This window comes from Cetorhinus maximus, chromosome 4 (assembly GCF_964194155.1).
Source record: "Cetorhinus maximus chromosome 4, sCetMax3.hap1.1, whole genome shotgun sequence".
NCBI lineage: Eukaryota > Metazoa > Chordata > Chondrichthyes > Lamniformes > Cetorhinidae > Cetorhinus > Cetorhinus maximus.
Window position 1 is genome coordinate 175357818 of NC_135882.1, and position 25019 is coordinate 175382836.

The 25019-nt window shown below is 45.7% G+C and overlaps 1 protein-coding gene across 2 annotated transcripts in view; it reads right to left on the bottom strand.

The window, feature by feature from the left end:
- impact (impact RWD domain protein) overlaps positions 1-23687 on the bottom strand; it is a 73173-nt gene extending 49486 nt beyond the window's left edge. For both annotated transcript variants that reach the window (XM_078541165.1, XM_078541164.1), the window contains exons 1-6: positions 23524-23687; positions 21609-21737; positions 19733-19785; positions 8959-9021; positions 4355-4440; positions 1093-1215 (exon numbers count right to left, since the gene is read on the bottom strand). In XM_078541165.1, the coding sequence (XP_078397291.1) occupies positions 1093-1215; positions 4355-4440; positions 8959-9021; positions 19733-19785; positions 21609-21737; positions 23524-23559 (490 nt within the window). In that variant the 5' untranslated portion in view covers positions 23560-23687. The remainder of the gene's footprint in view (positions 1-1092; positions 1216-4354; positions 4441-8958; positions 9022-19732; positions 19786-21608; positions 21738-23523) is intronic.
- Positions 23688-25019: the final 1332 nt, after the last annotated feature.

Here is a 25019-nt window from a genome sequence, read left to right on the forward strand (position 1 = left end):
GTATGAGTCTGTTAATGGAGACTTAAGAAGGGGTAGAGGGTTTAGGTTATGGAGTTAGAAATTAGCAGTTCATATTTCTTTCTTTTGCCAATGGTTAAAGACAATTTGTTCAATAAAGTTATTTACTTATTAAGTTTACAAACCTGGTGCTTGTATTCTGTTAACCTCTATTAAACAGTTAGGTGGGTTGATCAAACTGTTCACATTTGCTCGGGGAGCAGTGGAACTTGATATTGCAGAACACTATCCCCTGTGAGTCGTGACAATATAGCACCTTTAATGTAGCAAAATGTCACAGGGCACTTCACAGGAGCATTATCAAACAAAATTTGACATCAAGCCACATAAGGAGATCTTAGGGCAGGTGACCAAAAGCTTGCTCTGAGAGGTGGATTTTAAGGAACTTTTTAATGGAGGAAAGAGAAGCAGAGAGGGGAGGGGGAAGAGGTTTAGGGAGGGAATTCCAGAGCTTAGGGCCCAGCTGGCCGATTGCACGGCCACCAGTGGAGCGATTAAAATCGGGGATGCTCAACCGGGCCTGAATCAGAGGAGCGCAGAGATCTTGGCGGGTTGTGGGGTGGGAGGAGGTTACAAAGATAGGGAGGAAGCGAGATCATGGAGCAATTTGAAAACAAGGATGAGGATTTTAAAATCGAGGCATTGATGGGCTGGGGAACAATGTAGGTCAGCGGGCACAAGAGTGATGGGTGAACAGGACTAATTGGCATAGAGACAGAAGAGTTTTGGATGAGCTCAAGTTTATGTATAAAAAGTTGGGAGGCTGGTCAGGAGTTGGATTGGGAATAGTCAAGTCCAGAGGTAACAAAGGCATGGAGAGGAGTTTCTGCAGCAGATGAACAGAGACCAAGTTCTCTCCTCCTAAGACCTAACTTTTTGACCAACATTTCCCAATATCTCATTATGAGGCTCGGTGTCAAATTTTGTTTGATAATATCACTCTTGTGAAGCACCCTGGGATATATTGCTACATTGAAGGTGCTAAATAAATGCAAGTTGTTGTTGTTGTTGTTGTTGCAGCATGTATCCTACCCCTACTCCACTGGAAAGAACAAAGGTCTCTACATAGCTTACCTTCTGAGCTTTCAGGAAAAGCCACATTCACTGTAACTTGCTGATCAGGTGGTTGGCAGGCAATGAAATAATCATCTTGATAATTCACTTCAATCTCTTCTGTTGTTTTCTGTATTTCTGGAACTGTCAAACAGACATCAGAGACAATGAAACAAAGTCTACACTTTAGAAAGTTACTGTCCAATTCATTCTTTGGTAACATTGAGCATTGATATCCTCACAGTTAATCTGAGACACAAAATCCGGGCCACTGATTTTTTTTCCATTCAGATCCAAACATTTTTGCGCAAGCGTTCACATACTCCTTCAGCACCGCGCAATCTTCCAATTTTGGGCTCTGAACATCCTACACTCATTAGCTATTTTATCCAAATGTCTTAAGTTGCCTTTACGATGTTTTGCAGATCTGATGATAGGAAAAGCAAGCTCTGTAAGTCCATTGATTGAAACACCTATTATTGTACAGCACAGAAAGAGGTCGTTTGGCCCATCGTACTTGTGCTGACTCATTCAAAGAGCTATCCTGCACTTTCCCCATAGCCTTGCATCTTTTTTTCTTTTTGTTCAAGTATTTATCCAATTCCTTTTTGAGGCAGCCTATTCACATCACAACAGCTCGCTACGTGAAAAACATTTCTCATCTCCCCCTCTGGCTCTTTTTTACCAATAATCTTAAATCTGTGTCCCCTGGTTACCAACCCCTCCAGTGGAAACAGTTTCTCCTTATTTCTCCTATAATTTATGTACACACATACATATGTCACATATATGTATCAATATCATTTATATCAAGATACCTTATGTTATAAATATATCATTTAGGGCTGAAGTATTTGCTACAATCTTCAGCCAAAAGTGCCAAGTGGATGATCCATCTCAACCCCCTCCAGTGGTCCCCAGCATCACAGATGCCAGTGTTCAGCCAATTCAATTCACTCCACGTGTTATCAAGAAATGGTTGAAGACACTGAATAGTGCAAAGGCTATTGTCCCTGACAATATTCCAGCAATAGTACCAAAGGCTTGTGCTCCAGAACTTGCCGCGCCCCTAGCCAAGCTGTTCCAGTACAGCTACAACACTGGCATCTACCCGTCTATGTGGAAAATTGTCCAGGTATGTCCTGTCCACAAAAAGCAGGACAAATCCAACCCAGCCAATTACCGCCCCATCAGTCTACTCTCCATCATCAGTAAAGTAATGGAAGGGGTCATCAACAGTGCTATCAAGCAGCACTTGTTTAGCAATAACCTGCTCACTGATGCCCAGTTTGGGTTCCGCCAGGGCCACTCAGCTCCTGACCTCATTACAGCCTTATCTCAAACATCTGAGCTGAACTCCGAAGGTGAGGTGAGAGTGACTGCCCTTGACATCAAGGCAGCATTTGATCAAGTGAGGCATCAAGGAGCCATAGCAAAACTGGGGTCAATGGGAATCAGGGGGAAAACTCTCCGCTGGTTGGAGTCATACCTATGTTACGATGTAGCAGGTGATATGTGCAAGACGGACCAAATCCACAAGGGAAACTTGGCCATGTTATCACAACGGTTTTGAAATTTGTTTTTATAACAAGAAGATTTGTGCACTGAATTCAAAAGTATTGAGTCCGCTTACGCCTTTAGTGATTTTAAATATTAAATTAAAACATTTATTAACAAAAGAAAAGAATTCAAACACAGACATGGGGTTTACTTGATACTTGATATTACAACAAGTCCCAAAATTCCCAATTATCCTGACTCCCAGCTACACACCCCTTTCAAGGCAACAGTCCAAAATAGATTTTAAATTTAAATAAGGAATCCAACAAGATTACCACAGCAACCACTCGACAGTGGAATGCCAAAGGCTCTTAACACGACTTTAGTTACTGGAGCACAACAGACCTCTGCAAAAGTGGTTAGAGCCTTTTTCCCAAGGCTGCTTTACACTGTGTGTCTTTCAAGATGTTATATGGCCACCCCCCACATAACCTTCCATCTTTCTTTATACATGTTTCTCTCTTTTTAATGTGTAAAACCCCATTGTTCTACATGTCTTCGGGAATTTATAATAATATAAAAATCTTTCACGTTGTCAATATGGCCTCTTTCCTATTGGGAACAAAAAACATAATAACCTTGCCCGATTTATCTTGTTAGTTCTAAACATCCTACCATCCCTTTGAAAATCAAACAACCCCTTCACTTATCTAAAAATGCAAATTTCATTCACACCTTATCTGCGGAACCCTCACCCTCGCTTGTCCATCTCCATTTCAAAAGTCTGCTTTCCACCTAATTCTTTTGATATTTACAACCTTGCAGTCTGTCAATTCAATTAAATCAGTCACACAGACAGAACCAACCACACTCACACCCGTAAGTCTACAATATCATGAAAAATATACTATAGATTTGTGACACCTAGCACAAAGGAAAATGGTTGTGGTTGTTGGAGTTCAGTCATCTCAGCTCCAGGACATCACTGCAGGAGTTCCTCAGGGTAGTGTCCTCGGCCCAACCATCTTCAGCTGCTTCATCAATGACCTTCCTTCCATCATAAGGTCAGGAGTGGGGATGTTCGCTGATGATTGCACAATGTTCAGCACCATTCGCAACTCCTCAGATACTGAAGCAGCCCATGTCCAAATGTAGCAAGACCTGGACAATATCCAGGCTTGGGCTGACAAGTGACAAGTAACATTCGCACCACATAAGTGCCAGGCAATGACCACCTCCCTTGACATTCAATGGCATTACCATCACTGAATTCCCCCACTATCACTATCCTGCGGTTACCATTGACCAGAAACTGAACTGGACTAGCCATATAAATACTATGACTACAAGAGAAGGTCAAAGGCTAGGAATCCTGCGGTGAGTTAACTCACCTCCTGACTCCCTAAAGCCTGTCCACCATCTACAAAGCACAAGTCAGGAGTGTGATGGAATACTCTCCACTTGTCTGGATGAGTGCAGCTCTAACAACACTCAAGAAGCTTGACACCATGCATAACAAGTTTTGCAGGGGTGGGAACACGCTGACTGCTACGAGTTCCAAAAGGTCTACGTTCTCTTCTCACGATTCCCAGCTTCTTTATGTTTATCACGGCCTCCTCTCGTTGTATAGTCATAACTCATGGAGGTTGAGAAACAAAGATGATTAAAACCACTTCCCAATGATTAATTAAAACTGAGGATGGTTTTCTTCGAGGTCTAAAGCACACAAGCAAGGACAGTCACGGAATATCAGTAGCGACATGCAACGGGATTTCAGGATTACCTGCATCAGCTGACTGTGATTTCAGCAAGAGAAAATCTCGAATCTTTCCCACCCAGAGGAAGAGAATACATTCTCCCGAATTCTCCCTGAAACAGATTGATCAAATCAAAACACCCTGCATAAAAATAACAAACTGAAACTTTATTATAGAATCATAGAATATTATAGAACAGGAGGAGGCCATTCATCCCATCACGTTTGTACCAGCTCAATCATAGCGCTATCCAGCCTGTCTCACTCTCCCTGCAGGTACAGCAAGCAACTAGGAAGGCAAATGACATGTTGGTCTTCAGTGCAAGGGGACTGGAGTACAAGAGTAAGGAAGTTTCCTATAATTATACAGGGCTTTGGCGAGACCACCCCTGGAGTACAATGCACAATTTTGGTCTCCATGTCTAATGAAGTGGGGCCTTGGAGGGGATACAGCGAAGGTTCACTAGAGGTGGTTGTCCTATGATGAGAGGCAGGGTAAATTGGGCCTATAGTCTCTGGAGTTTACAAGAATGAAAGGTGATCTCATTGAGCGGCAGTCAGCAGCACCTAGAAGAGTGAGTGAAGGGAGGACCCAGAGACAGCAACAACCAACCAGAAGTGAGGGTGAAATGGGGACCCAGAGACAAATGCATGGCAGATGCAGTATAAAGTGTATAAGTGTGAAGTTATCTACTTTGGTAGGAAAAACAGAATAGCAGAGTATTATTTAAATAGTGACAGATTGGGAAATGTTGATGTACAAAGGGACCTGGGTGTCCTTGTACACCAATCACTGAAAGCAAGTACGCAGGTGCGGCAAGCAGTTAAGAGGCCAAATGGTATGCTGACCCTCATTGCGAGAGGACTTGAGTACAGGAGCAAGGGTGTCTTACTGCAGCTGTACAGGGCCTTGGTGAGACCACACCTGGAGTACTGTGTGCAGTTTAGGTCTCCTTACCTAAGAAAGGATATGCTCGCCATAGACGGAGTGCAGTGAAGGTTCACCAGACTGATTCCCACATTGGCAGGATTGTCGCGTGAGGAGGGATTGGGTCCACTAGGCCTGTATTCAGTGGAGTTTAGAAGAGGGGATCTCATTGAAACCTGTGTATAAACCTGTGACAGGTCTGGGCAGACTGGATGCAAGGATGATATTTCCTCTGGTTGGGGGTGTCTAGAACAAGGGGTCACAGTCTCAGGATACAGGGTAGGCCATTTAAGGGGAGGTGGTGGAGTAGTGGTATTGTCACCAGACTAGTACTCCAGACACCCAGGGTAATGCTCTGGAAATCTGGGTTCAAATCCCGCCATGATGGCGAATTTAAATTCGATAAAAATTCTGGAATTAAAAGTCTAATGATGAAACCACTGTCGATTGTTGTAAAAACCCATCTGGTTCACTAATGCCCTTTAGGGAAGGAAATCTGCCGTCCTTACCTGGTCTGGCCCTACATGTGACTCCAGACCCACAGCAATGTGGTTGACTCCAAAAAGTCCTAGCAAGCCACTCAGTTCTCAAGGGATGGGCAATAAATGCTGGCCCAGCCAGCGATGCCCACATCCTAAGAACGAATTTTTAAGAATTTAGGACTGAGATTTCAACCAGAGGGTGGTTGGAATCTGGAACTCACTGCCTGATGGGGTGGTAGAGGCAGGAACCTTCACAACATTTAAGAAGTATTTAGATGAGCACTAGGAATGGCATAGCGTACAGGGCTACCGGCCAAGTGCTAGAAAATGGGATTAGAGTAGATAAGTGCATGATGGACGACAGGGACACGATGGGCCAAAGGGCCTGTTTCTGTGCTGCAAAACTCTATGGCTATGACTCTATGGCGTCATTGTGCAGGGGAGTGGAAATCGCAGCCTCAGGTTGGCTTCCTTCTCCTTCCTCTGCCACCTCCATTCCACCTCGCTGTCGAGCCGCTGAGCCTCGATGTGGCTTGCACCTCGGTGGACCCGGTGATGCCATGCCCGAGGTGATCGGCAGCATTCTCCTCCCAGTCAGTGGTGTTAACGCCTCTGTTGCTTTAGGGCAGCCTTGAGCGTATCCTTATAGCTTTTCCTTTGGCCGCCCTTTGATTGTTGGCCAATGGGGAGCTGCGAGAAGAGAACCTGCCTAGGGAGGTGGGTTTCGGGCATCCGGACGCAATGGCCTGTCCATCGGAGTTGGTTCCGCAGGAGCAGGGTTTCGATGCTGGTAGACGCAGCTTCATGGAGGATGCTCGCATTAGCCCGGCGGTCCTCCCATTTGATCCACAGGATTGGATGCAAGCGCCACTGACGGCAGCTCTCAAGGATCTTATATCTATGTAACCAGCACCTCGAAGAGCGGGTAAAACGAGGACCCAGGGACAGTAACCACTCCTCGCGGTGACTGCAACAGTTACTGGCCCCATCTCCGTGTTAAATATTGTAGGGAAGGTCTTTGCGTGTGTTTCCCTGACCAGATTGCAGACCCTGGCATTAAGCATCTACCCTGAGTCTCAGTGCGGCTTCAGAGCTTGACAGACTGACAGTTGACATGGTTTTCTCAATTCAGCAGTTACAGGAGAGCCATGAACAGCACAGACCATTCTGCATTGCTTTCATAGACCTCACCAAGGCCTTCGACTTTGTCAGCAGAGACGGACTCTTTAAACTGCTGTGGAAAATAGGCTGCCCACCTGGACTCCTGGGCATCATTTCTACTTTCCACAAGAACATGCACAGCTTCATCAATTACAATGGAGCAGCATTAGACACTTGCAAAATCAGCATCAGGGTAAAGCAGGGCTGTGTACTGGCGCCAACTCTCTTTGCCATATTTTTCTCCATGCTGCTAACTATACGCTTTTAGGGACTCAGATGAGGTAAGCTATTCAAATTGGCAAGACTGTGCACCAAGACCAAAGAGTGTAATGTCCTAGTGCAAGAGTTGCTGTTTGCTCTTGATGCTGTGCTGGCATCCCATACTGAAGTTCACTTGCAGCAGCTTGTAGACTGGTTCTCCCAGGCCAGCAAGGAGATTGGACTGACGATCAGCATCAGGAAGGCCAGTTACGGGCCAGGACTTGGAGAGTCCACTTCCATCAACATTGACAACCTCACTCTCAAGAGTGGGCCAACAGCAAATTAAGTGAAAATACAAAGCTCTATGTGTGGCTTGTGTTCTCAGTATGCTCCTTTACAATAGAGAAGCATTAGTTATGCAAACCAAGAAAAGCGGTTGAACAGCTTACTCCTCCGCTGCCTCAGATGAATGATTGGGCATCTTCTGGCAAGACAGAGTGCCACATATGGAATCCCCAGGGATCCCCAGCATGTTTGGCCTCTGAGTCAGCAGGACTGAGTTGGCTTGGTCATGTGTGCCGAATGGATGACGGCGGCATCCCTAAAGACATGTTCTATGGTGAGCTTGCTATTGGCACGGAACTAACTGGTCACCCACGTCTGCGATACAAGGATGGCTTCAAGAGAAACCTCAAATTGACTGGGATGGGAGTCGATGCATGGGAAGTCCTCGCTGATGGCCGGAGCGCCTGGAAACAAACAGTCAGGAAAGGCGTGGGAAAAGCAAAGGACAAAAATGATCAAATGGCGGAAAAGAGAGGCCAACAGAAGGGGAAAAAACATCAGTCGACCGCTCAAGCCACACTATTCATCTGTGCCAACCGCGGAAGGGACAGCCACTCACAAATCGGCCTCTACAGACCACATTCAATCCAGAATTACATACGCCCTGGGTGCAGTCCATCGTCTCCCCGAGATGGACAGACGCCATCACGATACAATATATATCAGTTTTAATTCATGGATGGGATGTCACCGTCAAGGCCAGCATTTATTGCCCATCCCTAATTCCCCTTAAGCTGGTGGTGGTGATGAGTCTTCTTGGGGAGCTCCTGGATCAAGAGCCTTCTTGATCACAACTGAGTGGCTTGCTAGGTCATTTTGAGGGGGGGGGGTGGCAATTAAGAGTTGACCAGCTTGCCGGGAGTCTGGAGTCACATGTAGGCCAGGCCAGGTAAAGACGGCAGATTTCCTTCCTTAAAGGACATTAGTGAATCAAGGTGTAAAACTAGACATCAGTGTCAATAGCTGGAGGGCTCTGGTTTATAAAAGAAAAGAGCACAAGTACTGTAACAAGCGGGTCAGCGGGTAGCACACTCTCCTCGGGGTACAAGCCCCATTCTAGACACCAGTTCACAGAATCTAGGCTGATGTTCCTAGCCTATACCGGTACTCATGCTTCACACTTTAAACCCAAGGCCCTGTTTAGCCTCTCAGGTGGACGCACCAGACCCCATGGCACTATTCGAAAAGGGGCATGGAAGTTTCCCCAGTGTCCTGGTCAATATTTATCCCTGAACCAACATTACAAAAGCAGATTGCCTGGTCATTTCCATATTGCTGTCTGTGGGAGCTTGCTGTGTGCAAATTGGCTGCTGCAATTTCCTACATTATAACAGCGCCTACACTTTAGAAGTACTTCATTGGCTGTAAGGCTTTTGGGACATCATGAGGTTGTGAAAAGTTTCAGATAAATGATGACTCTTCCTTTGTTCCTTTATTACAAAAACATGATTATTTGCAGACACAAATGCGCTATTTGAATTTATATTTGCCTTGAGATCATCAAATCAACTTACAGATAGATTTCCTCCAAGCTGTTTGAAAGTGATATGCGTTCCTGTCCTCTCAGCCATGGAGCACTGAAATCAAATAAATGTCATTCAAAACCTTCAACGCGACATAAAAGAATTGTTTCCTTGGTTCAATATAACAAAGAGTTTAAAATGGAGGTTACTCTCTTTGCAAGTGCAGCAAGCAATTAAAAAGACAAATCGCATGTTTCTGTGCTGAAATTTTTACCTAAAACTAATTAAAATAAAGTTCCCAAGGCACCTTCCCGCGCAATCGCAGAAGGTGCAAAACTTACCCCTTTACCTCCTCCTTCCTCACCGTCCAAGGGCCCAAACACGTTTCACTTGCACCTCCTTACATTTGGTCCACTGCTCCCAATATGTTCTCCTCTACATTGGAGAGACCAAACGCAGACTGGGTGACCGCTTTGTGGAACACCTTCTCTCAGTCCACGAGCATGAGCCAGACCTCCCTGTCGCTTGTCATTTCAACACTCCACCCTGCTCTCATGCCCACATGTTCATCTTTGGCCTGCTGCATTGTTCCAGTGAAGCTCAACGCAAACTGGAGGAACAGCACCTCATCTTCCGACTAGGCACTTTACAGCCTTCCGGACTGAATATTGAATTCAACAACTTTAGATCATGAACTCTCTCCTCTCTCTTTACTCCTTTTTTAATCCAATTTTTATTTACTTATTTAATGATTTGTTCATTTCGTTAGCCCTTTTCCCCAACACCATCCCCACCGGCCCCATAGGCCCATTTGTCACTTGCTTTCATGTTGTTCTTTCACGATTACTGACCCTTGTTCTGCTATTAACACATTCTTCTGTCTTACCTTTACGCCACTATCAGCACCTTCTTTAATCTTTACCACTACCATTAACACTCCCTTTGTCTCGTGTCCATGACATCTTTGTCAATCTCCTTAGCCCTCACCTATCCCTCACCTTCTATCTCATTCCACCTGCTCCGCACCTTCTTAAACAATATAAAATCTATCACATTTTTACTTCTCTTTAGCTCTGAAGGCGGCTCATACAGACTCGAAACGTTAACTCAGTTTCTCTCTCCTCAGACGCTGCCAGACTTGCTGAGCTTTTCCAGCACTTCCTGGATTTATTTCAGATTTCCAGCATCCGCAGTATTTTGCTTTTATATTAAAATAAAGTTTGTTTGATGTTGGGTCATCATCTTTCAAATGTGACTTTTTAATTTTTTGTTCACAGGATGTGGGTGTCACTAGCTATCCCTAGTTGCCCTTGAGAAGGTGGTGGTGAGCTGCCTTCTTGAGCCTCTGCAGTCCATGTGGTGTAGGTACATCCACAGTGCTGTTAGGGAGGGAGTTCCAGGATTTTGACCCAGCGACAGTGAAGGAACGGCCAATATATTTCCCAAGTCAGGATGGTGAGTGACTTGGAGGGGAACTTCCAGGTGGCTTAATCTCCGGGATTCTCCTGAAATGTCTAGGAATTAAAGATTAATTGTACCCATACTGCCACGCACATAAAAACAGGGAGGCAAAGAAAGATTAGTGGGGCACTAACAAGTATTTCACTTGGAACACTTTTGTTCATTATTTATAAAAAAAAAGTTTGGAGGTGGAAAAAACCAAGGCAATCAAAAATCATCCGTTTGGGTTAATGGAGAGCCTGCTCACTTTCTGATTGGCTATGGGATGGCAGGTCACCATGACGATGCAGGTGATGGGTGGCCAAGAGGGAGTGCAGGAGTGGAGGGAGGGGAGGGGAGGGGCATTTGGAGGTGGGATGTCACAGAATGAGCCCTCCAGGAATATGTACAAGAGGCAACTTGTGACAGACAGACTTCAAAGAAAGGTTCCTGCACAAGTTCCACGCAGGCATCGGTGAAATCCAGATGGGCCGAATGGACTACTTCTGCTCCTGTTTCTTACATTCTTCCACTTGCTTCCTGTCTCAAAGTCTCATTGCCCCTTTCCTATCTACTTCTCTCTCTCTCTTCAGGCTATCGGATAAAATAATGTTGAAGATCGCGGATATTTTACTGCTAGTGAGTTGCGCCCATAATTGCTTTACACCCGAGTACCCACGGAGCTTTTACACTGGTTCAGAAGACCAATTGCCTAAAGCAGTTCCTGCCCACAACAATGGCCATTTCCCCAGGTCGTAATGGTGGGTTCCCACCCAATCAGAAGAGTCGATTACAATACACTCAGCATACCAGGTACATGTCTCATCTACCTCCTCTGGCACTCTGCATTCCCTGTGTGATTCTGGCTTGTGCTGGCTCTACTATTTCCCACCCATTTATTCCACTCGCCTTCTCCTTTGTCCTCTTCCATTTTGGAATTGTTTGTAAGATGTGGGCAAAAATTATAAAGTGCATTTTTTGCGACATTACTTGTGTATTTTGGAATATTCTTCAGTGCCCCACTAAGAAGAACTGAGTCTAACAACCGAACATTTTCATCTCTTTAACTTTTCAAAAGCATAATTTGTGGCGAGGCTGACACTTGCAGAGCAGCGCTGGGGGAGTGCCACGCGGCTGGAGGACCAGCGCCGAGGAAACGTCGCGCGGCTGGAGGGCCAGCGCCGAGGAAACGTCGCGCGGCTGGAGGGCCAGCGCCGAGGAAACGCCGCGCGGCTGGAGGGCCAGCGCCGAGGAAACGCCGCGCGGCTGGAGGGCCAGCGCCGAGGAAACGCCGCGCGGCTGGAGGGCCAGCGCTGAGGAAGCGGCGCACGGCTGGAGGGCCAGCGCTGAGGAAGCGGCGCACGGCTGGAGGGCCAGCGCTGGGGGAGCACCGCACGGTTGGAGGGCCAGTGCCGATGGAGCGCCATGCAGCTGAAGGATCAGCGCTGGGGGAGCGCCATGCGGCTGGAGGACCAGCGCTGGGGGAGCACCGCACGGCTGGAGGGCCAGCGCTGGGGGAGCACCGCACGGCTGGAGGGCCAGCGCCGGGGGAGCACCGCACGGCTGGAGGGACAGCGCTGGGGGAGCGCCGTGCGGCTGGAGGGCCAGCGCCGAGGAAGCGCCGCGCAGCTGGAGGGCCAGTGCTGGGGGAGCACCGCACTGTCCGAGGGTCAGTCTTTTGTTTGAGACACGATAAACCAAAGCCCTGTTTGCTCCCTCAGGCGGACGTCTGAGACTCCGCGGCAATATTTCGAAGAGGAGTAGCGGTGTTGCCTTTGGTGGTCCTGGTAAATATTTATCCCTCAACCAACATTATTAAAACAAATGGCTTAGTCATTAACATGTCGTTGCTTGTGTGTGATCTTGCTGTGCAGAAATTGGCTGCCACGTTTCCTACATTACAACAGTGACTGCATTGGCAAAGTACTTCATTGGCTGTAAAGCGCTTTGGGACATCGGGAGATCATGAAAGGTGCTGTAGAAATGTAAAGCGTTTCTTTCTTTAACCCCAGCAATTCCTGATTCTACTTCACCCTGTTCATCTCTCCTGCTCTGGCCTTGAGTTTTGTTCAGTCCAGTTAGAACAGTCTCCCTTACCTTCCATTTGCAAGTTCTGGCAAAGAGCCTTTTCTATTTCACTGTCAGCCTTGATGCCGATCGACCAGGAACACTTATACATGCGCACTTGGCATTCACTGTGTCTGCTGGAGCATGCTCAGTCTCCCCTGCCGCTGACCTCATTGGCGTGCGCCCAATAACCAGCGCGGGTTTTCACCCGGGCCTGGTGACATTGCTCACTGCCTGCAGCCTGAGCAGTCATCCTGTCCACTGCCTCTATTCCAAGGGGGACAGAGTGCAAAAGTAGTGAAGCCTTCCTAAAACCGTACAGGGCATTGGTGCTTTGTGCACAGTTTTAGTCCCCCTACTTAAGGAGGGATATACTTGCATTGGAAGCAGTTCAGAGAAGGTTCACTAGGCTGATTCCTAGGATGAAGGGTTTGTCTTATGAGGAAAGGCTTGAGCAGTTTTTGGGCCTAAACTCACTGGAGTTCAGAAGAATGGGAGATGATCTTATTGAAACATGTAAGGTTCTGAGGGCACTTGACAGGGTAGATGCTGAGAGGTTGTTTCCCCTTGAGGTGGAATCTAGAACCAAGGGGCACAGTTTAAATATAATGGGGTCTCCCATTTAAGACGGAGATGAGGAGGAATTTCCTCTCTCAGAGGTCGCTAGTGTTTGGAATTCTCTTCCCCAGAGAGCAGTGGAGGCTGGGTCATTGACTATATTCAAGGCTGAGTTAGACAGAGCGGCAAGGGATATGGGGTTAGAAAGCAAAGTGGAATTAAAGCCACAATCAGCTCAGCCACATTCCTATTAAATGGAGAAGGTTCAATGGGCCAAATGGACTACTTCTGCTCCTGTTTCTTACGTTCTTCCACTTGCTTCCTGTCCCGAGGTCTCATTGTCCCTATCCTATCCATTTCTCTCTCTCTCTTCAGGTACCATGCCCTACGAGGGCGATTATGGACCTCCATGTTAATCTTGCTCTAAAGGCGTGAATCATCTTTGTGGGTGGTATATTCATACAGTTTGCAACCCTCTTTCGAAAGGTCATTCTTTGTCTATCTCGGTCTCTTTTACCATCGATCTTTCCCATCAACATCAGACTTTCTAAATCATGATAATAGAATGTTAGCATTTATTGTGAGGGGAATGGAATACAAAAGTAGGGAGGTTATGCTTTAGTTATACAGAGCACAAGTGAGACCACATCCGGAGTACTGTGTACAGTATTGGTCACCTTATTTAAGGAAGATGTAAATGCGTCAAAGGTTACGGGTAGAAGGCGGGAGAATGGGGTTGAGAAACTTATCAGCCATGATTGAATGGCGGAGCAGACTCGATGGGCCGAATGGCCTAATTTCTGCTCCTATGTCTTATGGTCTTATGGGAGCAGTTCAGATAAGGTTTACCAGACTATAGAACCATAGAACACTAGAGCACAGAAAACAGGCCATTCGGCCCTTCTAGTCTGTGCCGAAATATTATTCCACTAATCCCATTGACCTGCACCCAGTCCATAACCCTCCAGACCTCTCCCATCCATGTATCTATCTAATTTATTCTTAAAACTTAAGAGTGAGCCCGCATTTACCATGTCAGATGGTAGCTCGTTCCACACTCTCACCACTCTCTGAGTGAAGAAGTTTCCTCCTAATGTTCCCCCTAAACCTTTCCCCTTGAACCCTAAAGCCATGTCCTCTCGTGTTTATCTCTCCTAATCTAAGTGGAAAGAGCCTACTCGCATTTACTCTGTCTATACCCCTCACAATTTTGTAAACTTCTATCAAATCTCCCCTCATCCTTCTAGGCTCCAAGGACTAAAGTCCTAACCTGTTTAATCTTTCCCTGTAACTCAACTCCTGAAGACCCGGCAACATCCTAGTAAATCTTCTCTGCACTCTCTCAATCTTACTGATATCCTTCCTGTAGTTAGGCGACCAGGACTGCACACAATACTCCAAAGTTGGCCTCACCAATGTCTTATACAACCTCACCGTAACTAATACCGAGAATGGGCCGGTTGTCTTATGAGGAAAGGTTGGACAGGCCAGGCTTGTGTCCGCTGGAGTTTAGAAGAGTATGTCAGGAAGATAGAATAATTTTTATAATCTTATTGGAATTTATTGTAAAGTAGAGTCATAGGTATGTGTGTGTGTGTGAGAGAGAGAGTGAGATAATTGAATTAAAGGCAGCTGGTCTGAAGGCTTTGAGATGTAACAGAAGATAAGTTAGGTTTGAAATGTTAAGTAGGTAAACAAAGGTATAAAGGGAACATTTGCATTTTTAAATAAACCAGACTAGCTTGAATTCAAAGGAGGGGTGAAGTGTTTCGCCTAGCCAGGAGAAGTTATGAAACAGTGTGTTTATTTTTCCCAAAGATTACTGGTAAAATTGGTACTATGATAGATTTTATTATTAGAAAGGAAAAGTCCAAAGGCGCAGTGAAACAATGGGAATTTGCATTCAAGGGGGAAAATATGTATAAAGGAGTGAAGGCTATGTGTAAGGGCAGGCATTCTAAGATCTAAAACAAGTGTGAAAAGTCTTCAGCCTTTAAGGCTTAAGTTGCTGTCCATATAGAGCTGAAGTTAAGAAAACTCACTCTGAATTGGATTGTTCAGGGTATCGTGTTTCTTTGCCTGAGTCTTTTAAAATCTGTGTGTCTTACTGATGCCTTAATGAAAGTGCCACTGGGAGTTAGATGAACTAGGGGATTTAGAAATTATCATAGTAGTAATTTGTAGAGCTATGTATGTGGTTCAAATCATTTCTTCTATTAATAAAGGTTTAATTTAGTTTTGTAAGAAACCTATGTAAGAATCGGCGGTCTTATTACTACTGAATTCAAGGCACACATCTCAAAATACATACAAATTGTGAAACAGTTGTGGCAATTGTTTCAAGTTTCCCTTTGGGATTTGAGCAGCTCAGCATTTACCATCAGCTGTTCCATAACAAGTAAGAGGCAGCTTGATTGAAACATATAAGATTCTGAGGGGTCTTGACAGGGTGGATGTGAAAAGGACGTTTCCTCTTGTGGGAGAACCTAGAACTAGGGGTCACTGTTTAGAAATGGGTCGCCCATTTAAAACAGAGATGAGACGAAATTTTTTCTCTCAGAGGGTTGTGAGTCTTTGGAACTCTCTTCCTGAAAAGACGGTAGAAGCAGAGTCTTTGAATGTTTTTAAGGCAGAGGTGGATAGGTTCTTGCTAAGCAAAGGGGTGATAGGTTATCGGGGGTAGGCGGGATGCAGATTTGAGGTTGCTATCAGATCAGCCAATATCTTATTAAATGGCGGAGCAGGCTCGAAGGGCTGAATGACCTACTCCTGCTCCTTGGTCGTATGTATTTCTTATTATGTGCCTAAAAAATTCCAACTCTCTTTTCCTGACCTTGGTCAGAATAGTTCTTTTGGTGTCAGATTTTAGAAGCACCTCTTCATTGGTAATGTGACTTGTCCAGAATATCTTCATTATTCACCTCAAAAACCACAACTCTGCAGCTTCAATTCTTCCTTGCACGACTTCAATGATCATCAAACACTCGCTTCCTATGTCAACATTGGTGTGACGTAGCACTCCAAGATTCTCAGCTTTGTTTTCAGGGCTAATTTTGAGTTGATCATAACTTTTTTTTTGTATTTTGAAGTGCATCTTTGGTCATTCCAATCCTTCGCCTTACTTCCTGGTCGCACTTTCTGTCCGATGTTAACATACTTCCTAGGTGGCAAAATTTGTCTACCTTGTGACCCCCTCATTCTTCACCGTGACCTTACATTCAGGTAAGACTTTCTTTCTCAACACTACCAGACATTATGTTTTCTTGCCATTTATTCCTTCTCACTTTCACTCACGACTCTGTCCAAAATCTTTCGCAGTTTCTCTTCACAGTCGCCATATTTTATATTATTAAAGTTATAACCTCAAACTAATAATCCACCAAGGTCTTCGGTCTCTCTAAGAATACTTTCACTATGCAAACTGAGAAAATGCATCCCTACCTGACCACTCTTTTGATCTTCACAAAATCGCTTAGATTGTTCTCGACTTTTACGGTTGCACTTTGTTCCCAATAAAGATGAGAAACAATAAAGCCGAAGGCCCAGATGAAATATGAGCAGAAGTTGGCTATTCGGCCCTTCGAGCCTCCTCTGCCATTCAATAAGATCATGGCTGATCTGTTGGTGTTCCAAATTGCACATTCCCACCTACCCCTAATAACCTTTGATTCCCTTGCCTAACAAGAATCTATCTGCCTCTGCCTTAAAAATATTCAATGACCCCGCAGAGAGTTCCAAAGTCACACAACCCTCAGAGGAAAAAATTCTCCTCATCTCCGTCCTCAAAGGGCGACCCCTAATTTTAAAACAGTGCCCCCCTAGTTCTGGGCTCACCCACAAGAGGAAACATCTTTTCTACGCCCGCCCTGTTGAGACCATTCAGGGTCTTATATACTTCAATCAAATCACCCCTCACTCTTCTAAACTCCAGTAGAAACAAGTCCAACCTTTCCTCATAAGACAACTCACTCATTCCTGATATCAATCTAGTAAACCTCCTTTGAACCGCCTCCAATGCATTTACCTCCTTCCTTTAAATAAGGAGACCAAAACTGCACACAGTATTCGAGGTGCGGTCTCACCAGTGCCCTGTGTAACTGAAGCATAACATCTTTACTTTTATCTTCAATTCCTTTCGTAATAAAGGGCAGCATTCCATTAACCTTCTTAATTATTTGCTGTACCTGTATACTAACTTTTTGTGACTCATGTACTAGAACACCCAGATCCCTCTGCACCTCAGAATTCTGCAGCCATTCTCCATTTAAGTAATACTCTGCTTTTTTATTCTTCCTGCCAAAGTGAACCACTTCACATTTTCCCACATTAAACTCCATCTGCCAGATCTTTTCCCACTCACTCAACCTATCTATACCTGTCTGCAAACTACTCATGTCCCCTTCACAATATACTTTCCTAATTATCTTTGTATCATCTACAAATTTAGCTACCAGGTCTTCACTCCCTACATTTAAGTAATTGATGTAAATTGTAAAAAGTTGAGGCCCCAGCACAGATCCCTGTGGGACTCCACTCGTCACATCCTGCCAATCCGAAAAAGACCCATTTATACATACTCTCTGTTTTCTGCCAGCCAGCCAATATTCTATCCCTGCTAATATGTTACCCCCTACACCATGAGTTTTATTTTCCCCAATAACATTTGCTGTGTCACCTTATCAAATGCCTTCTGGAAATCCAAGTGCAGCACGTCTACAGGTTCCCCTTTATCCACCGCGCATGTTACTCCTTCAAAGAACTTCAATGAATTGGTTAAACATTATTTCCCTTTCACAAAACCGTGCTGACTCTTCCCGATTACCTTGAGTTTCTCTAAGTGCCGAGCTATGACCTCCATCATAATCGAATCTAACACCTTCCCCATGACAGACGTCAAGCTAACTGGCCTATAGTTTCCTCTCTTCAGCCTTCCTCCCTCCTTGAATAGCGGGGTTTTATTTGCTACTTTCCAGCCTGATGGAACCTTTCCAGAATCTATCAAATTTTGGAAAATGAACATCAATGCATCTACTGTCTCATTAGCCACCTCTTTTAAGACCCTAGGATGAAGTCCATCAGGACCCGGCATGACCTGTTTCTTTCTCCCTCATGTGCTTTTCCAACTTCCCCTTAAATGTATCTAATGTTTGAAAAGACTGATGCCCATGTTTGGAGTTGTGCGTGGCCTGGGCTGAGTCAATGGGGGAAGGGGGGGGGAGGCGGGGGCTGTTCCCATTGTTGTAGGGGGTGGGGGGGGAATCAGGAACCAGGAGACACTGGCTTAGGCTGATTTGCATGGGAAGCAACGACAACAGCAGGAAAAGCTTTCCCATGCAGTGATTGGTTAGGATCTGGAACGCTCTGCCTGAGAGTGTGGCAGAGGCAGATCCCAGAAGGCTTAAGTAAATCGACATTCATTGCGCTCCCGAAAAAGCCGGGAGCAACTGAATGTGAACTCCATCGCACCATCAGTCTGCTGAGTCACGTTACTAAGGTCCTTCTTCGAGTGCTGATAAACGGGGCCAGGAGAAAGATAAAGACAGAAATTTCAGCTCTTCAATGTGGTTTTTAGAAGATAAGAGGAACGAGGAATGCTATCTTTATAGTACACGTGCAAAAATGAATGAGCCTGTTCACTTAAATTGCCAAAATACTTTTGTCTCCCAATAGTGCTGCTTTCTGGAGCACTACAGTCACATCTTTAAACAGATTGTCCTAGAATTTAACTCAGGATCCATCTGATCTCAGGCAATAATTATCTGATTTCACCAACTGCTTTACCTTATCATTTTTCTTAAAAAGGCAAGTGGTTTTTCTCCAGAATAGCTTGCAGTTCAAGGTTTTCTCATTTTCCTTAGTTCTGTTGAAGAGTCATACGGACTCGAAACATTAACTGTGTTCCTCTCCGCAGATGCTGTCAGACCTGCTGAGTTTTTCCGGGTATTTTTAATTTTGTTCAAGGTTTAATTCGGTTAAACAAGGTTAATTGTAAAACAGAGCATTTAATGCAAAGACAACTGTAATCATTGTTTCTGCTCAGGTCCAAATAAGAGAGGAACATCGTCACCGCACTCCTCCTGGGACTCAGCACCTTGCCCTCTAACCCAGGATCACCAAACTCAGCCTCTTTTCAGGTGCACTGGAGTTCCAGCATTTTCTGGAACTGTGCCTAAATTTGGTACCATCTCATATCTTAATCCCTGTCAACAGGGCCAGTCAGTGGCCTCAGTAGAGGATGTTAAAAATTGCAAAGACTTAACATGTTGGGATGAAAATGGGATTAAGATTGCTAAAAAGAGACATGTTTCTGAAACTAACAAAAAGTCAATTGATAAAGGTGGTTCCGCAATTGGGCAGCACTTGCTGAACAATCCGGAGTGCGCTAATTTAAGACAAACAGTCAAACCCATAACGTGGCTCATTTACACTTGCTAGAGGTGACATACGTTCATACATAGCGACCCCTTCTCTGAAAACAAAAGGAATATGTTCAAACTTTGCACCTTTTTTTTGAATCACCCGGGAACGTGAGGAGCCTAAAGTGCCACATCGCTTTCTCCATGACAACACCAAGCCAATCTGAGTTCACTTGCAAACCAATCAGCACCCTTTTCTCCCTTAGTATAAGTTATGACCGTTTGAAATTCGGTATTCTTGTGCTTTTCCTGATGAGTGCAAGACGAAAAGCTTCAGCAACATGTCTCTCTTTTCAGCAATATTCAAGATTACATAAATGCACAAAAGAAGGTTCATTGCTTACTTTAACTGATAGACAGGTGGAGCAGTTATTGGGTATTCAGGAGGAAGCACCACCTAGACAGCAAAGAACAGAAACATTGATTATACAGATTAGTTTTACACAGAATTATATGAAATCTACAGCACAGAAACTCACCATTTGGTCCAACTGGTCAATATCAGTGTCCAACTCTGAAGGAGAGTCATACGGACACGAAACATTCACTCTGTTTCTCTCTCCACAGATGCTGTCAGACCTGCTGAGTTTTTCCAGCATTTTCTGATTTTATTTGATGTTGGTGTACATGTCAATCGTAGCCTCATACCACCTTATCAGCATGACCTGTTTCGTTCTCCCTCATGTTTCGTTCTGATGCAACTTTCCCTTTAATGCATCTGTGTTTGAGAAGGTTAAGGGGAGATTTGATCGACATGTTTGAGTTGTAAGGGGTTTGGGCAGAGTCAATGGGAAGCGGCTGTTCCCATTGCTGGGTGGGGAGGGGGAGATCAGGAACCAGGAGACACTGGTTTGGGGTGACTGGAGAGAGAAACAATGGCAACACCAGGAAAAGCTTCTCACGCAGCAAGTGATTAGGATCTGGAATACACTTGGAGGTGGTTCAGGGGAGGTTTACTAGGTTGGTACCTGGAATGAGCGGGTTGTCTTATGAGGAAAGGTTGGACAGACTGGGCTTGTTTCCACTGGAGTTTAGAAGAGTGAGGGGTGAAGAATACAAGATCCTGAACGGTCTCAACAGAGCGGGCGTGGAAAGGATGTTTCCTCTTGTGGGTGAGTCCAGAACTAGGGGGAATTGTTTTAAAATTAGGGGTCACCCTTTGAGGACAGAGATGAGGAGAATTTTTTTCTCTCAGAGGGTTGTGCGACTTTGGAACTCTCTGCCTCAGAAGGTGGTGGAGGCGGGGTCACTGAATATTTTTAAGACAGAGGTAGATAGATTCTTGTTAGGGAAGGGAATTAAATGTTATTGGGGTTAGATGGGAATGTGGAATTCGAAACACAAACAGATCAGCCATGATCTTATTGAATGGCGGACAGGCCCCAGGGACTGAATGGCCTACTCCTGCTCCTATTTCAAATGTTCGTATGTGTAGTCAACCAAACTTCTGCTGCCCCTGTCCCTAACGTGAACCAAATCCCATTCACCCATTGTATTTACTGACCTACACTGGTCCCCTGTCCAGCAACAACTTGATTTTAAAACCTCTCCGCAGTTCTGTCCCTCCCTGCCTCTGTAACCTCATCCAGCCTGACAAATCTCCGAGGTCTCTGCACTCCTCGAATTCTGGAATCATGTACATCCCTGATTTTAACTGCTCCACCATTGGCGGCTGCGTCTTCAGCTCCCTGGACCCTAAGCTCTGGAATTCCCTCCCTAAACCTCTCCGCCTCTCTCTCCTCCTTTAAGACGCTCCTTAAAACCAACCTCTTTGGCCAAGCTTTTGGTCATTATCTTAACATTTCTTATGTGGTTCAGTGTCACAGTTTGTTTGATAATCGCCTCTGTGAAGTGCCTTAGGGTATATTTTAACTACGTTAAAAGGTGCTATATAAATGCACGTTGTTGCTGTTGAAAGTAACAGGGTAAGAACATAGAACATAAGAAACAGGAGCAGGAGTTGACCACATTGAGCCTGCTCTGCTACTCAATACAATCCTGACTGATCGTGGGCTTCAACTCCACCTTCCCACCCACTCCCCATATTCCTTAATTCCCTGAGAGATCAAAAAATCTATCTGTCCCAGCCTCAAATGTATTCAATGATGCAGTATCTGCTACCAACTCAGCATGTGACCAGTGTCTGGTGCGTGTTGGGAGTTTTGCCTTTGCTTAGCAAGGATAGAGCAGAGAGGGCAGCATCTTGAGCGAGCGCTGTACCTGCAAACAAATTGTCCATTTGGGGTGATCTAATTCATCCACAATCCTAATACAAAATATTCTTGCAGCCTCGTCAATGACACACCATTCATCTTCGTAGATCGATGACAGTGCTTCTATCTCATCGATCTGATGGAAAAAAGAATTTTGTCGTGAACCAATGCAAGGTTATTTAAACATAATGCAACTTAGGCTAAAATTTCTAACCCAGCTTTCTACCAACACACACCTGGTATATTCAGAGAAGGGGATATTGCCCCAGATTTGGCAGCAGTTAGATTCGTGTACATTTAGGGTCTGAAATTATTTTGCATGCAAAGTTGCCGGAAGTGTGGGCTGGTAACGGTGCAGTGAGGGGCAACAGGGCAACTGGGGCTTCGGTGAACAACGGCACCAACAGTCCATCCCTCGACCAATGAGATTTAAGGATTGAGAAAGAAACAGGAGAACAACGGGCGAATAAGAGTCAAGTAAGAAAGAGAAATAAAGAGGGGGAAAGAAAGATTAGATTAAGAGAAAATAAACTAAAACGAAAAGTAAGGAAAAAATAGAATTTATAATTTAACATTTTTAAAATTTCTCACAATTCACTAACTGAAGGAATGAGTCTCCACATTTGTTTTCCGGGCCAGAGAGGTTGATTGACGATGGTTCACAATTATCACACCATTAAAAGTGTATGTACACTGTTAAGTACCAGACGTAACTTTCTGTGATGAGTTTAATGGGCAATTAATTTTCCGATTCTGGAACATGATGAAAGGTTGTGGGTGAGCTGCCGTCTCCACGAGGCTAACAGTGAATCGTCACAAATATGCCGCAACTTGTGATAATTTTCAATTGATGGGACATCTCATCCACATCATAAACGGCTAGATAATTTGTGTATGAAAAACAGATTATGTCATTCACAGGCTGTTATTGTTTCAACAAATTCTGGGCACTTACATTTCTTGATTTCACGTACTCCCTGTTCAAAATCTTCGATCACATTCAAACTCACACCCAGTCTTCTTGCAGAGCCTCACAGATTTGAGAGGATTTCATTCAGCATGTGTCACACACACGGTGTTTGCTGCCTCTCAGTGCATAGCATTGCACCTCTGAATCAGAACACATTCGAGTTCCACTTACAGCACAGAAATATAGGCTGATGCTCCAAATAAGGCACAGAGGGAGCGCCGCGCTGTCGGAGGGTCGGCGCCGAGGGAGCGCCGCGCTGTCGGAGGGTCGGCGCCGAGGGAGCACCGCGCTGTCGGAGGGTCGGCGCCGAGGGAGCGCCGCTCTGTCGGAGGGTCGGCGCCGAGGGAGCGCCGCGCTGTCGGAGGGTCGGCGCTGAGGGAGCGCCGCGCTGTCGGAGGGTCAGTACCGAAGGAGCGCCGCACTGTCCAAGGGTCAGTACCGAAGGAGCGCCACACTGTCCGAGGGTCGGTACCGAAGGAGCGCCGCACTGTCCGAGGGTCGGTACCGAAGGAGCGCCGCACTGTCCGAGGGTCGGTACCGAAGGAGCGCCGCACTGTCCGAGGGTCAGTGCTGAGGGAGTGCCGCACTATTAGAGATGATGTCTTTCAGATGCAATGTTGAAAACTGAGGTCCTGCCTTCCCTCTCAAGTGAATAAGAAAGATACTGCATCCAGTATTTTGAAGAAGTGCAGGGGAGACATCGCTGTTGTCCTAACCAATACTTATCTCTCAACAGGTTATCCAGTCATCATCGCACTGCTGTTTGGGGGAGCTGACTTGTACAAACTGGCTGCCACATTTCCTGCATTACAGCAGAGGCGACCCTTCAATAAGTTCTTTGGCTGTGAAGAGCTTTGGAACATCCTGAGGATGTGAGCGGTGCTACAGAAATGCAAGTCTTTCTGTTTCAGATCCCTGTCCCCAGTTTCTCCCCCCGGGGTGAATTACTCACTTGCTTCTGAAGGTTTTCGTCCTCAGCCTCGGCCATTCATTCATTGAGCAGTTTGTTTCCGCCTCCAGCCATTCACTGGGGAGCTGAGGCGCCTCCAATGCTTTTGCTGCAAGTTCTGTAACAAGTGCTCCAGCTGGGCCTCTTCCTGCATCCAATGCGCATGTGCGGGGAGTAGCAGCCCCGCCCACCCAGCTCCACACAGCGAGTAGAGCGTATTCACGACGCGTCACAGGTCACGACCCCACCGCCTGACGACTTCCGCCTGAAGACTGTAGCCACCCAGCCAAACTGATACAGCGGCCAGCAGCCAACCTCATTCACTTCCAACAGTGACCACTTACCCATTGCAAAAATAAAAATAAAAATAGCTGGAAAAACTCAGCAGGTCTGACAGCATCTGTGGAGAGGAGCACAGTTAACGTTTCGAGTCCGTATGACTCTTCAGCAGAACTGAGGAAATATAGAAAAGAGGTGAAATATAAGCTGGTTGAGGGGGTGGGGGGGGTGGGACAGGTAGAGCTGGATAGAGGGCCAGTGATAGGTGGAGATAACCAAAAGATGTCACAGGCAAAAGGACAAAGAGACGTTGACCGTGGTGATATTCGCTAAGAAATGTGCTAATAGGTGACGTTAAGGGTAGAAAGCAGGACGAGCAAGGTACAGATTGCCCTAGTGGGGGTCGGGTAAGGGGAAGGGATCGAAATAGGCTAAAAGGTAGAGATAAAATAATGGATGAAAATACATTTAAAAATAATGGAAATAGGTGGGAAAAGAAAAATATATATAAGTTATTGGAAAAAAGGGGGGGATCGGAAAGGGGGTGGGGATGGAGGAGAGAGTTCATGATCTAAAGTTGTTGAACTCAATATTCAGTCCGGAAGGCTGTAAAGTGCCTGGTCGGAAGATGAGGTGCTGTTCCTCCAGTTTGCGTTGAGCTTCACTGGAACAATGCAGCAAACCAAGGACAGACATGTGGGCATGAGAGCAGGGTGGTGTGTTGAAATGGCAAGCGACAGGGAGGTCTGGGTCATGCTTGTGGACAGACGGAAGGTGTTCCGCAAAGTGGTTACCCAGTCTGCGTTTGGGCTCTCCAATGTAGAGGAAACCGCATTGGGAGCAGCGAATGCAGTAGACTAAGTTGAGGGAAGTGCAAGTGAAATGCTGCTTCACCTGAAAGGAGTGTTTGGGCCCTTGGTCAGTGAGGAGGGGGTAAATAAAGGGGCAGGTGTTGCACCTTCTGTGGTTGCATGGGAAGGTGCCGTGGGAGGGGGTTGAGGTGTAGGGGGTGATGGAGGAATGGGCAAGGGGGGTTGAAGGGAAGATGTGTTTGGTGGTGGCATCACGCTGGAGTTGACGGAAATGGCGGAGGATGATCCTTTGGATGCGGAGGCTGGTGGGGTGATAAGTGAGGATAAGGGGGACCCTATCATGTTTCTGGGAAGGAGAGGAAGGTGTGAGGGCGAATGCCCCACTTATCCATTCATGGTTTCTCCAGT